The sequence below is a fragment of the Molothrus ater genome, chromosome 2 (assembly GCF_012460135.2).
Source record: "Molothrus ater isolate BHLD 08-10-18 breed brown headed cowbird chromosome 2, BPBGC_Mater_1.1, whole genome shotgun sequence".
Classification (NCBI taxonomy): Eukaryota; Metazoa; Chordata; class Aves; order Passeriformes; family Icteridae; genus Molothrus; species Molothrus ater.
Genome location: NC_050479.2, coordinates 72,241,241 through 72,253,621, shown reverse-complemented (window position 1 = coordinate 72,253,621; position 12,381 = coordinate 72,241,241). Strand labels below are relative to the sequence as shown.

The window sequence follows — 12,381 nt, the reverse complement described above, 5'->3', positions numbered from 1 at the left end:
AAAGAGAAAAAGATATATGCATGTATAAAAGCTACAGATTTTTGAAGAATATACATATACATAAGACAGCACTTTCACAGCTCATTCATCTATAAATTGGAATAAAATGCCTACATATATTAAAAGCAAATCCAGAAACAGTCCATAACTAGATTTCTACTGAACTGCAGATGGGAATGAAACAATACTTATTTGTTTTAAGTTGCAAAAGCATATTAAGATCTTAAGTATGTTTCTCCTCACACTGAATCAAAACAGCTCAAAAAGAAAAAGAAAAAATTTAAGTGAGGATAAAAGTCATTATAAAATTGAGCAACACATTTGATTTTCCCTTTTTCAAGCTATCGTAGCTATATTTGTTTGCTGTGTTTATTTTTAATTGCCACAGCTGGAGAGAACTGCTATCATCTCTCTTCCTGCTAGAAGATATTTTTCTTCTTTAATTTCAAGTAGTGGCTTTATGTTGAGAACCCCAGAAAAAAGACTGCTCTTTCTCTCAGGGGGATTAAACACCAGGACAAACAAATAACAAAACATCATGGCATTTGCAATATGTGCTTAATAAATTATTGATTCAATGGCAACAAATGAATTAACAGCAACTTGAGGAGCATAGAACTATCTTTATATCTCACCTCTCGATGCTGTTGTCGTATAGATAGGCAAGTCTTTGGCAGCTCTTCTTAAAATCTCCTGCTGGATTTCTGGTCTCTCTTCTTTTTCATATTGTTCTTTATCAAGTTTTGACAAGCAGAACTAAGAGGGATGTAGAAAATGGATAGGATGGGGAAGATTAATTATTACTTTGTTTTCCAAGGAAAAGACCCTTTGGGTGTTCCCATCCACTGACCCAAAAGCATCATGTAAACAAAAAAAAGAATGCTACAGGAATTACAGGAGATCTTTAGAACTCCTAAGTTTCTGGATGTATTTAATTTCTGGATGTATTTTCAAGAAAATAATCTTTATCTCTGCTCCATTATCTATAGTATTTTCTCTCCAACACAAGGGAACACAGAGACTCAGAGTGAGTTTTAAGGTACAAGTTTTCCTTTAAGTCACTATAAACATAATTTAAGAAAACTATGAACAAGAGGAAGGTGCAACAAGTCCTTTGCTGCTACAAGGCACTGAAGTTCTCTTACCCCACTTCCTCTCTAACATACAGAGGGGGACAAACCAGATGGGGGGAAAAAAAGGCACACAGGGGGCGTGGTGAGCTTCACAGCCCCACACAGAAGCTGGAAGAGTTTAACTGGATTTTTAACTCAGGAGTAGTCAACACTAGTCTCAAAATTCTTAAGTTGTATTGAAAGCACCTTAAGCAAAGCCTGTACAGTTTGGGAATGTCCTACAATTCTGAGTAAAGCCTGACAAGCATTCCTGTTGAAACCTTACTGAAATGTAAGCCTTTACCAGAAAATCCTGGAGAGCTTTTACTCATTTGTGAAACACTTAGTTTGGTATCCGCTGAAACAGTATTTCCCAGTAAGCCCCACAAAAACCAGCTGACGAGGCTCTGTGCAGCGGGGGCTGAAATGACGATTTTCTTTGGTATTTTTCTGTTCCAAAGCACTTCTAAACTCTGAGCTTCCTGCATGGACTACAAGAGCTCTCTTTATGAGCACACATAGACAAAGCATTCATGGTAGAGAGTGGAAAATGCTATGTGTGCAGCTGGAACAAAAACTGGCTTAGTGTGGTTTAGTATGATCGTATTTTCCTACCAAAAACATGTGCATGATTTGTTCACATGGATTCTCCTCTCATCCTGTACTTTTTCCTCTTTTGGATTACAGTCAGTTGGCAAGCAACAATGAAGACTCCACTTACAGCAAGGAGGAAGCAGTAAGACATTGCTGCAATTTCTCTGTGCTATTTCCTAACCCAGAATGCAAGCAAGATGCCTCACAGCTCACAGAATCTAGTTAAGCCTCCTGTCACATGTAGCATCATCCCAGTTACTGCGCCTACACACCCTTTGAGGGTGAAACATGAAACATGTCTAAATAATACCCTTTTAAATAACCAGACACTAGAACTAACCTATGCGAAGGGTGAACTTAAAATTTAACATTTCAGCCATCACTAAGAGTTTGACCTATTTATTTAAATTTAACCACTCAGATCGATATTTATTCAAGCATGAAAACTGGAGACGCTCACATCAAAAGTTTAAGGCAGATGTGAAGCAACATTCCAGCAAACAGTAGTGCAATACACCTTAATCCCTACTACCCTTGTGAGACTGCTAGGTAACCCAGGTATCCACGACCTGCAATCAAGCAGAGGTTGCAGGAAACATGAATACCCCCTCCAGATGACATTTCAAGGCAAACCATTAGTGCACAGAAAAGGAACCCACTAAAAAGATTTAAAGCTTTTTAAATTTGTCCATGTAACATCATTGTATTACTCTAAAAATCCTGGATAGGATTTTGGTTTTCCAAAAAGCTGCATTTCTTTTCTAATTTCAGAACTTAATAGGGCTATGAGACCACAGTCTCTCAGGACAATAGCAGGATATGTTCAAAGGCATCCAAAGTTGTCTGTTACCACACAGCAAACAGAATTCCCAATGAGGTTCCAGCAGTTCTTATTGAAAACAGAAAGAATCCCTTTGTTTCCTTCCTCTTTCTGGATCATGTATAATGCTGATTGTTCTTTCTTAGGACAAATGCACAGGGATTACACTAAGACAACAGCAGCTGCAGAATCTTTTTTTTAGTTCAATAGTAAGATCACATGACGCTATTTGTTTTGCAAGAATAGCCAATTTGAATGATTAAAAATATATACATTTACACTCCCACACAATGGACAGATACTGAAGTCATCAACAAAAAGTTTGTTTTTAAGTATAAACAGCATAAATTACTCACTAGTACATGAACAGAAGGGATTTGCCCAGAAACAGGTGCTGGGTTTTAAATGTGGTTGGTTTTTTGCTTTTTAAAAATTTTTTGAGTGTGGTTTTTTGTTGTCCTGGTGGGAGAGGTTTTTTGTTCCTTTTCATTTAAAGCTAGCTGCAGAAGAAAATTTTATCAAATCTGATCTCTCTCCACAGTTAATATACAAAAAATTCATTACATGCCATATGCCCAAGCCATCCCTTTTACTTGCTGAATACAAAAAGCCTGCTAGATCATCACTGTAACTACAGGAAAAGTATTGTCAGGATAAGTTTGCTATTAATGAAGAATTCAAGAAGACAGTAAAAGTTACTAGGCATTAGCATTAAGAGCAGCTCTACTTCATATAGCTTTATAAAACCTAGAATAACTAGAATGTAGTTTCAACTACGTTCTAACTAGTTAATCTGCTTAACTCAACCATTTTCCTGCAAAACTACTGCAGAAAAAGCAAAACTAATTACCCTGAAGACAAGTCCCTTTGAATTTTTAGGTTTACCAATTCATAGACGCATTTAGGTTGGAAAACATCTAAGGTCATCAAGCCCAGCCATAAACCCAGCACTGCCAAGTCCACCACTAAACCACATCCCCAAATGCTACATCTATAAATGTTTTAAAACCTCCAGGGATGGGGATACAACCACTTTTCTGGGCAGCCTGTACCAGTGATTGTGACAACAAGCCTTTCAGTGAAGAAATTTTTCCTAATATCTGATCTAGACCTCCCCTGGAGCAATTTGAGTCCATTTCCTCTTGTCCTGTCACTTGTTACCTGGGAGAAGAGGCTGACCCCCACCTGGCTACACTCTCCTTTCAGACAGTTACAGAGAGCAGTAGGGTCCCCCCAAGCCTCATTTTCTCCAGGCTGAACACCCCCAGGTCTCTCAGCTGCTCCTCACAGGACTTGTACTCCAGACCAACAGCTTGTGCTCCATCTTCAACAGCTGCATTTAGACTTTTTGCTTAGCTAAACAGCAGAATAGTGTTAGGCTTTTTACACTTCATATTCTATAGCTTTAACATACAGATCTCTAAGCTATAATTAAGCACTACACAGCAGTGTTTGCTTTTTCTTCAAAGCATGGGAATAACTTGTCTCAAGAATGTTTAAGGTTGACATTAGCACTAAATGTCAGTCTTGCTGAAAACAGAATAAAAATTCAACCCCCACAGAGCAACCAACACCTCAAACAGTTTAGACAGTTTAAAAGCTTTGTAAAAACAAGGAAGAGAAGTGCAATATTTTAAATTCAGTCCCTGTATTTAATCCTTACATACACACACATTAGAGAAAATGGAAAACAAGGTAATCCATCTCAGGCTTATTGGAGTTAATATGGTACTTTTTCAAAGCAAAACTTCATCATGCATTCTTTCGCTATTATATAAAGCTTCTTTATGTAGTCACATCTCAGTGTTCCTAAACCTTAACCCTTGACTAGTAAGTGGGTTCAGTCCTCCAGGTCATAAGTATACATTGCATTACTACACTTTCTTATTCAAATAACAGTTAAAACTGCCTAAAAAGGAAACATAAAAATGTTGTCACTGTACTTCATTTATCATTTTTAAAAATTCCATGTTTCAAGAAAGCCACTTCATAGCATAGCACTGTACAAGACTGCCAAACTTGTGATGATTTAAACACACATTTTGTATAAGGAAATGTCATTACACAAAGCATATGGTATTTTAAGATTAACTTGATCATTTTCATTCATGATACACTGTCATGCTGTTCTATTTTAGACAATGAGAAGGCAAAGGTGAATCATGCAGTACTGCAAACAAATTTCATCACTGAAAACAGTTCAGCTATTTATAAAAAAGGCATTGACATTTTCATAACATTATACTTACCTCATTAGAGGGGGTTGCAGGAGATGTGAAAATTGTCTTCCCATAGGACCATACAAACATGACAAATGACAGATGAAAAACTACAAGATAGACAACTGCAATAAAATACAAATCAGAATTTGGTGAATATAGCTGAAAAGAACAACAAAAAAAAACCAACCCTGATCTTTGAGGAGGGCTAAGCAACTACACTTAGCACTCTAGGACTGTTCACTTAAAAAAAATTAAATAAACATCTACCCTCACTCCCCAAATGTTATAGCTCCTCTTCCTCAAGGAAATAATGTAATAATGTTTTTATTATAGATTACAAAGTGACCTTGAAAGCTTCCAGGGATGGAAAATCCAAAACTTCTCCGGGCAACCTTTGCTGCTGCCACAATAAAGAACTTCTTTCTAATACCTAATTTATACCTGCCCCCTTTCAGTTCGAAGTCATTCTCCCCTTGTCCTATCAGTCCATGTCCCTGCTACAAGTCTCTCCCCAGGATTCCTGTAGTCCCCCCTACAGGTACTGGAAGGTGCTATTAGGTCTCCCTGGAGACTTCTCCAGGATAATAAGCCCCAGCTCCCTTAGGCTGTCTTCAGCTGGACAGGTGCTCCATTCCTCTGATCATCTTTGTAGCCTCCTCTGCACTCACTCCAACAGGTCCATGTCCTCCCTGTGCTGGTGCCCCAGAGCTGGATCTAGCCCTGCAGGTGGGCTCTGAGCAGAGCAGAGGGGCAGAATCCCCTCCCCAGCCCTGCTGCCCACTCTGCTTTGGATGCAGCCCAGGACACCACTGGCTTTCAGGGCTGTGAGCACATGCTGCTGAGCCATGTAGGGCTTCTCATCAACCAACACCTCCATGTCTTTCTCCCCAGACTGGATTGCTTCTCAATCCAGTCTCTGCCCAGCCTGTACTTGTGCTTGGGATTGTCCCGACTCATGTGCAGGACCTTGCTGAACTTTCCAAAGTAGATTTTGAAGGAGAAAACAGATCGACAAAACCCACCCCCCAAAACCAACCAACCAAAATTCACCACCAAAAAAAAGGCCCCCACAAAACAAAACCACATCCAAACAAAAAACAAACAAAACCCCCCCAAACCCCAGAACTGAATACAGCCTCACAGCCTCACTTCTGGCATGTAAGTGACTAACCTTTCTGGATAAAGATGATGCTGTAATTCTGTTCTAGATTATCAGAAAGTAATTGATTACTTACTGACCTATGTAATTCAATTTAATTTCTACTTCTAACAGAAACAGCACAGTACTGTGCCATTACAGAAGGCACTAGTCATGAATGACAGTTAAAATCCCCAAACAGGGGTTTGGAGATTACTGCACTCCAGTCATGCCAGATGTGAGTTAAAGATTTTCTTACTATCTTTCAAATCATCTGAGAAATACAAGCTGGAAAAGTCCTATTACACACAGTGGCAATAAAATGTAGCTGGGTTTAGGAGGGAGCTCAATAAATTTTCTAATGAGTATGCATGATATCACTGTCTTAAAGACCAGAAATGCAGACCTTATGACCCAGGAAGCTCCTTCCAATCTTGTTTCCTCTAATGGTTTCTTTTATCACTTGTCAAGAGGAAACAGATCAGTTGTGCCAGAACAGCAAGTCTTAGAGAAGTCATATTAAATATTTATATTATCTTCAGTTGCAGTAAAGTAGGAAATTTGACCTACTTTTCTGTACAGATAGAGTCCTTTAAGAAGGTGTATGATATACTTAATGGATAGCAAAAAAGGCTCAAAACTTTGGGAACCTCCAACAGCTCAGAAAATGGTTGTGCACAGTGACAGAAGACATGGCTTTAATTTATCATCTTTCAGGATTTTCACTGTTTATTGCAATGAAAACAAACAAATTGCATTTGAGCTTTTGTTAGAGAATTATACTTTTTACCTTTGCCTCTGATTCCTCTAACCTCAGAGGCAGACTTGGCAAATCTTCAGCTGTGGAGCTCACTGAAAATGCCAGAAACAAAACCCTTTCCTAAAGCCATCCTAAATCAGTCGCTTGATAGGAAAGAACTTGTGTATTACTGTAGTAGGGACTGCATTATTAGAAGATGTCTGTTATGAAAAACATACTCTACATTCAAACACAATGTGGTTAAGCAATTAAAGAATGAGCAAATGGTTTGGAAGAGAGGAAAAAAGTACATAAAACTGGAGTGAAATCAGTGGCACAGATCAGAACTTGGGTGGAGAAGAGGGCAAGAGAAATTGAATAGAAGGAAAGAGGAAATGAGATATAGGGAAGGGCAAGGCACAGCAAAACTAACTTACACAGTAAACAGTTCTACTCTGTCTATAAAAATCACACTAGAATTCAGATTCTTCTGAAGGATTATTTTTAGTGCACACACAATGAGTCAAACAGCAGAACCTCAAAGCTTTGTCACAGGCTGTAAATGTCCCTAAAACCCACAGAATAACAGGGACCACAGCTGGCTGTGTCAAGGGTACAGATCTGTGCCAGTGCTACCAGTATTTATTAGATAGAGGCAGCTATTAAAGTGCTCTTCACGTCACTGAGCTCTTGCAATCTGTCACCATCATTAAAAGCCAAGGGCCACTAGTCAGTAGCCAGTGATGGGCACCACCCAGGGAAAGACCCTGCAGTTGGCAGTCCATAGTGGCTTCACTCTAAATAAATTCTTGCTTCTTTTCCTACTCCCATGCTGCCTTTCCTACTGCGATTACACATAACTGTCCTGTCAATGCTCCCCAGGAAATGAGAGGGAGGGAAGATACCATTTTTAACAGCTTTACTTTAGCAGTCCATCTACCCACCACTTTGGGTATCAGCAGCTCCTCTACAGACTACTCCCTGAAGCATCTTGCATCTGTTTCCAGAACAAATGTAAACTGGGTTTATTCCTAGTCAGCTCATTTTCTTGTCATTACAAGCTAGATGGAAAATATAACAAAAACCCCCAACCCCAGTATCTGCCAGTTTATCCAGATTCAGAGTCACAAGGAAGTCCCGGCTAGACTAAGGCAACCCAGGATTCTCGGTGCCATGCTGTGACCTAGTGAAGTCAGTTCTCTTTAAAGGCACTGATGCATACTATGCCAAATTTATGGCCTCAAGAAGAAAATGTCTTAAGACATGCTCTCAGAATCCTCCTAAAATATGCTAAGCTCTCCTAAGATTTGCCCTTAACATTCTTTTCTGAATCATTCTTAATACTACTTTCAAGACAGTCAGATTACAGAGAGGCAATAATATAGAGCAGTGGTATATTACATTGTTAACAGAGATTCACAGTTGACTTTATTCCTCCATCCTAATGGATATAAAACTAGACAAGAATATAAAATTACAAAGCAAAAATGAGCCTTAACAGGGTGAAGGAATCACCACTAATTTAATCAAAAGTTGCCATTATATTCAAATCACTTTACTGCAGTACTTATTACACTGAAACATGGAGCAAAATACACTTGCTAAGATGCACATTATTGATTTACATAGCAATGCTTCTGGTATTTTGTTCTTTCAACTCTTCTGATGGTGATTCCTGGTTATCATGAGCAGGCTTATAAGAACTTTAGAAAACTTAAGCCACCTTTCTTCTCAAATGAAAGAAGACTTCACATGTCATTTTCAAATCAACTTTCATGGTTGATAAATTCATGCATACAGGATGCCTATGACATGATCCAAAATGGGAGCTGCAAGCAGCATGCAGGTGACAGCTATTAAGAGCCTAACAGGTTCCAGTGATAGTGTCAGTCTCATTAATTAATCTTGCATTTTCCTTCTCTGGTAGGTTTAGAAGAACCTGATCCAGTCAGATAGGCACTGCATTTGGGATAGTGATCTGACTATGCAACACAAACATTGCTCTGCCAGACTTCCTTAACTGATACATGAATCTTGCCTTTCCGGAAGAAATTAGAAAGTAAAACTTATTCCTCTACAGGTCAACAGCAAGTACAGCAGCAGCTTGCAGAATTTTGTGAAGTCAAGGTAAAGCCCAGCTGTAAAATGGGATGAAAAAATCCAGTGTAACACAAGCTCACAACTTGAATGGCTTACAGTTTATTTTGAAGATTTTCCTATTCTTTCAGCTCTCCATTAGAAATTAAAAACCAACAAATTCCATCAAGATTCCTTCTTTTTACAGTGTTCTGGTAGATATTCACCGGGAAGAAAACTGATAGATTAGCTTCTAGTTTTGTGCTCTTTTGCAAAATATTTAAGAGATGAGAGCTTCTACCAGTCTGAAACAGCTCTCTGTGGATAAAGTGCAAATCTGTGCCTAATCTACCACTCATGTTCCCCTATAAACCGCAATGAACTCCCAAATAAATATCCCAGCAACAATATACTAGAATTTTTTTGTTAGTTTTTATCTCTGTCACTGTGTACTACTACCCACTCTGGCATGTACTTGCTAAAGCCAATATGAAGATTAAAATCTCTCAAAACAAGGCCTCAAGCACTTGACCTGGATATTTAAAATTATAATGTGTAGCTACTTTTGTAATGGTTGTCTTTTGCACAATTCTAACTACTCCTTAAGAATGGAGTTCTGAGGAATTTGGTAAGCTGTTTGGAAAATATTAAGCAGTACAATAACAATTCACTCTCTTCCAGAAGTCTTCCAGGTCACAGGCCTAAACAGAAAATGGAATTGTGTATGTGCTGCAGTTCCTTCTCTCTTCTCCTTTTTCTGTTCTTAGTAGGTACCCATTTAAAAATAAATGCAAACTTAAATCATAGTTGCATTACTTGCATTAGTCACAGATCTTGTCATCATCCCAAGTTTGTGGTATTAGAAACAAAACAGACTCAACTGTACAATATTTACCTTGTTTCTTAGCACTAATCTACTCACTACGCAGAGATCACACATAAAGGAGTACATTTAAACTCTATGTCCCTTAGGATTTGCATGCAAAGCAGCTATTCACATCTTCATAAAAACTTTAAAAAATTACCTTTTTCGGCAGTTGAAGAAATGGTAACTGGAAGAGAAAAAAAAAAAAGTTAGGTAAATTTGTAAATAATTAAATAATTGGCTAAAAGTGAGATATACGAGTTTGTTGACTTGTTCCAAAGAATACTTTAGGTGTTAGGAGAGTTTCCCCACCCAGCACCAGGGTAAAAAAGGAGTCAATATTCCTCCTGCCAGCCTTGATCCTTGGTGAGTTACTGGAAGAGCTGAAGGGATGCAGTTCCCTGGGCTAATGAAGCGAGCACACTCCACAGACAATAATTAGACATAATTTATGCATATTCCCCTTCCTATATGCACCTAACTAATTTTTCTGAGTCAACAGCTAGGCCAACAGGTGTACCACTGGAAAGCAGAAAACGAAATTAAAAGTTCTTACTTTTCCTGTGAAACTGTTACACTCAACCTTCTTCCTTAAGTTTTCCTCCCCCCCCACTTCTCTCTTCCTGTCACGTACTATTTTTTGCCTTTTCCCCCCCCTGACCTGAATTCTTCATACATAGTTAAAATCTCTCCACCTCCTCATCTCCTTTTATGCCAACAGCAAGTTCCATTGTTCAAATCTACCTTGTACACTGCCTGACTAGTACATCTTCCTGCCCTCAGGTTTCTCCAAAACCCTCACGCTCAGTTAATCAGTTCAGGGATGATGCTGAACAGAGAGCTGCTGGACTTGTTGGTTGCTGTGTTCATATCACTTCCCTTGCTGGATCTCTTCCTTGGACACTGAATTACTAAAACTCACTGAGGAAAGGATCCTTCCTGACTCCATCTTAAAGCTTCTGGTCACCAGCACGACCAAAATCTTAACAGGGCACACTGTGCCTCCTGCAGTTTAGCTCACTACATATTTCTTCCCCTCTCCCAACTTTGACACTTCTACTGTCATTAACCTTGCAACAATTCAAAAGAGCTTTTTCCAGATGCATTCTTGCTGCCTGTGTTACATCTGCAGGGCTTGAGTGTGCATTGCAGACTTCCTTCTGAAGGGAAGCTTTGTTACAGAGGTGGCATTTGTCACTTACCTGTAGATACCTACAGGGAACGGGTCTATAACTGCATTATGCACCTGTGCCTCTTTTCATGGGCAGCAAGAGGCATAATGACATGATACCTGAGTGTATAGATGGCCCCTTTTTGTTCAGACATGTTTTAGAGGTTTTTCCTTCATTCTTGCTCCCATCCCTATCCATTAAATATCCACCCTCTGTCTGTACACAGAAGCCTCTGCAAAATGAATGGAAAAGGTTTCAATTCCTTCCACCTAAAGGAGGAAGAAATTACCATTTGGGATAGAAAAATGTTGCCTTCAAACTCAAGGTGGTCAATCCGAAAGAACAGCTTAATTTCACATTAGTTATGCATACTTGCACAGCCTGCTCCCATGTTTCTGCCTGAAACTCCATTGCATGCTTCAGAAGTCAAATTATTTTTAAAGCAAATCCTGTGAGTGTTTTTGCTTAAAATTTTACCAATGTGTTATTTCTCCAGTTAAAATGTTTTCAACAATGCAAGGAGAAGATAAAAATTATTTTAAAAGTCAGAGGTAAAATAAGCTTGCAAAGTATGTTTAACTTAAATACTAAAAGTACTTTAGATTTAGCTTTATCTTTGGCTCCTCATATCTTAAGTAAACACCTTTGCACACATTCATTCATAAACATGTAATTCCTTGGACAAGAAACATAAAAAGTTCTTAATTATTCTCTGTTGGGGGTGGGAGAACATAGTTATCTATAAAACTTCAGGATATCTGGATATAATTGTCATTAAAGTATTCCTTAATTTGTAGCCTAATTTCTGCTCTCAGCACAAAACAAAGCTGTGAGCCAAATCTGATGTTTGAAGACTCAAAATAATGAACAGGTTTTGCATGCAAAAACAAGGAAAAGAAAAGATAGTATTTTATCACAAGTGGGACTTCATCAAAAAGATCCCTAAATAACCTTCAAAAAATTAATTAAGCTTCGCAGCACCAGGGAGATAATTTCTCTTTCACAAATAGGTCCCTTAGGTTAGAATGCAGTTATTAGACTGTGTAGAACAATTTTCATTTGAGAAACTCCTGCAGTTTGAGGTAAAAGCCAACATGGAAATGCTTGTGATTTTCATCCTGTCTTAACATCCTCAGATGAAATAAAAGATGTCCTGTTCTCTTCTGTCTCAGAGGCTCATGCAAGTTAATGTTACTGTTTCTGTCCTTTTCGCAGTTCTAATGCCCATTGTCACGTAGATTAAATGAACAGCAACCCTACTAGTCCAAATCCACTCAGCAGATGGCACATCAACAGTTTTACAGGACCCTTATACTACAAAGCAAAGCCTTTCTTCACATAAGTTAATAGTCAATCTTTATGTAAAAAAGACTTTTAAGTGTTTGCTAGGCCAGCCATCTAACAAGAAGCTTTGTACCATTGAGAAATCAATTCTTGCTTTTGAACTGTACATCAGGGGAAAACACCTCACAGAACATGACATTGCCATTGTGGGCTCCATCCCTGGCCTGTAGTTACAAGTTTGCTTCCTATCACTTTTCTCCTCTACTGCTCATGATGTTTAGATGGCTGCCAGCTTCTGCTAAATTAGTGCCATTTTCATTTCAAACATTTTTGAAATATGGTTTCTTTTTTGGGACATG

The 12,381-nt window shown here is 38.6% G+C and overlaps 1 protein-coding gene across 4 annotated transcripts in view; it reads right to left on the bottom strand.

Moving 5' to 3' along the window:
* Window positions 1-12,381, bottom strand: part of ZDHHC20 (zinc finger DHHC-type palmitoyltransferase 20) — a 49,131-nt gene that overhangs the window by 21,588 nt on the left and 15,162 nt on the right. For all 4 annotated transcript variants that reach the window (XM_036404129.2, XM_036404130.2, XM_036404131.2 and 1 more), the window contains exons 2-4: window positions 9,727-9,753; window positions 4,776-4,870; window positions 636-756 (exon numbers count right to left, since the gene is read on the bottom strand). In XM_036404129.2, coding sequence (XP_036260022.1) covers window positions 636-756; window positions 4,776-4,870; window positions 9,727-9,753 — 243 coding nt within the window. The remainder of the gene's footprint in view (window positions 1-635; window positions 757-4,775; window positions 4,871-9,726; window positions 9,754-12,381) is intronic.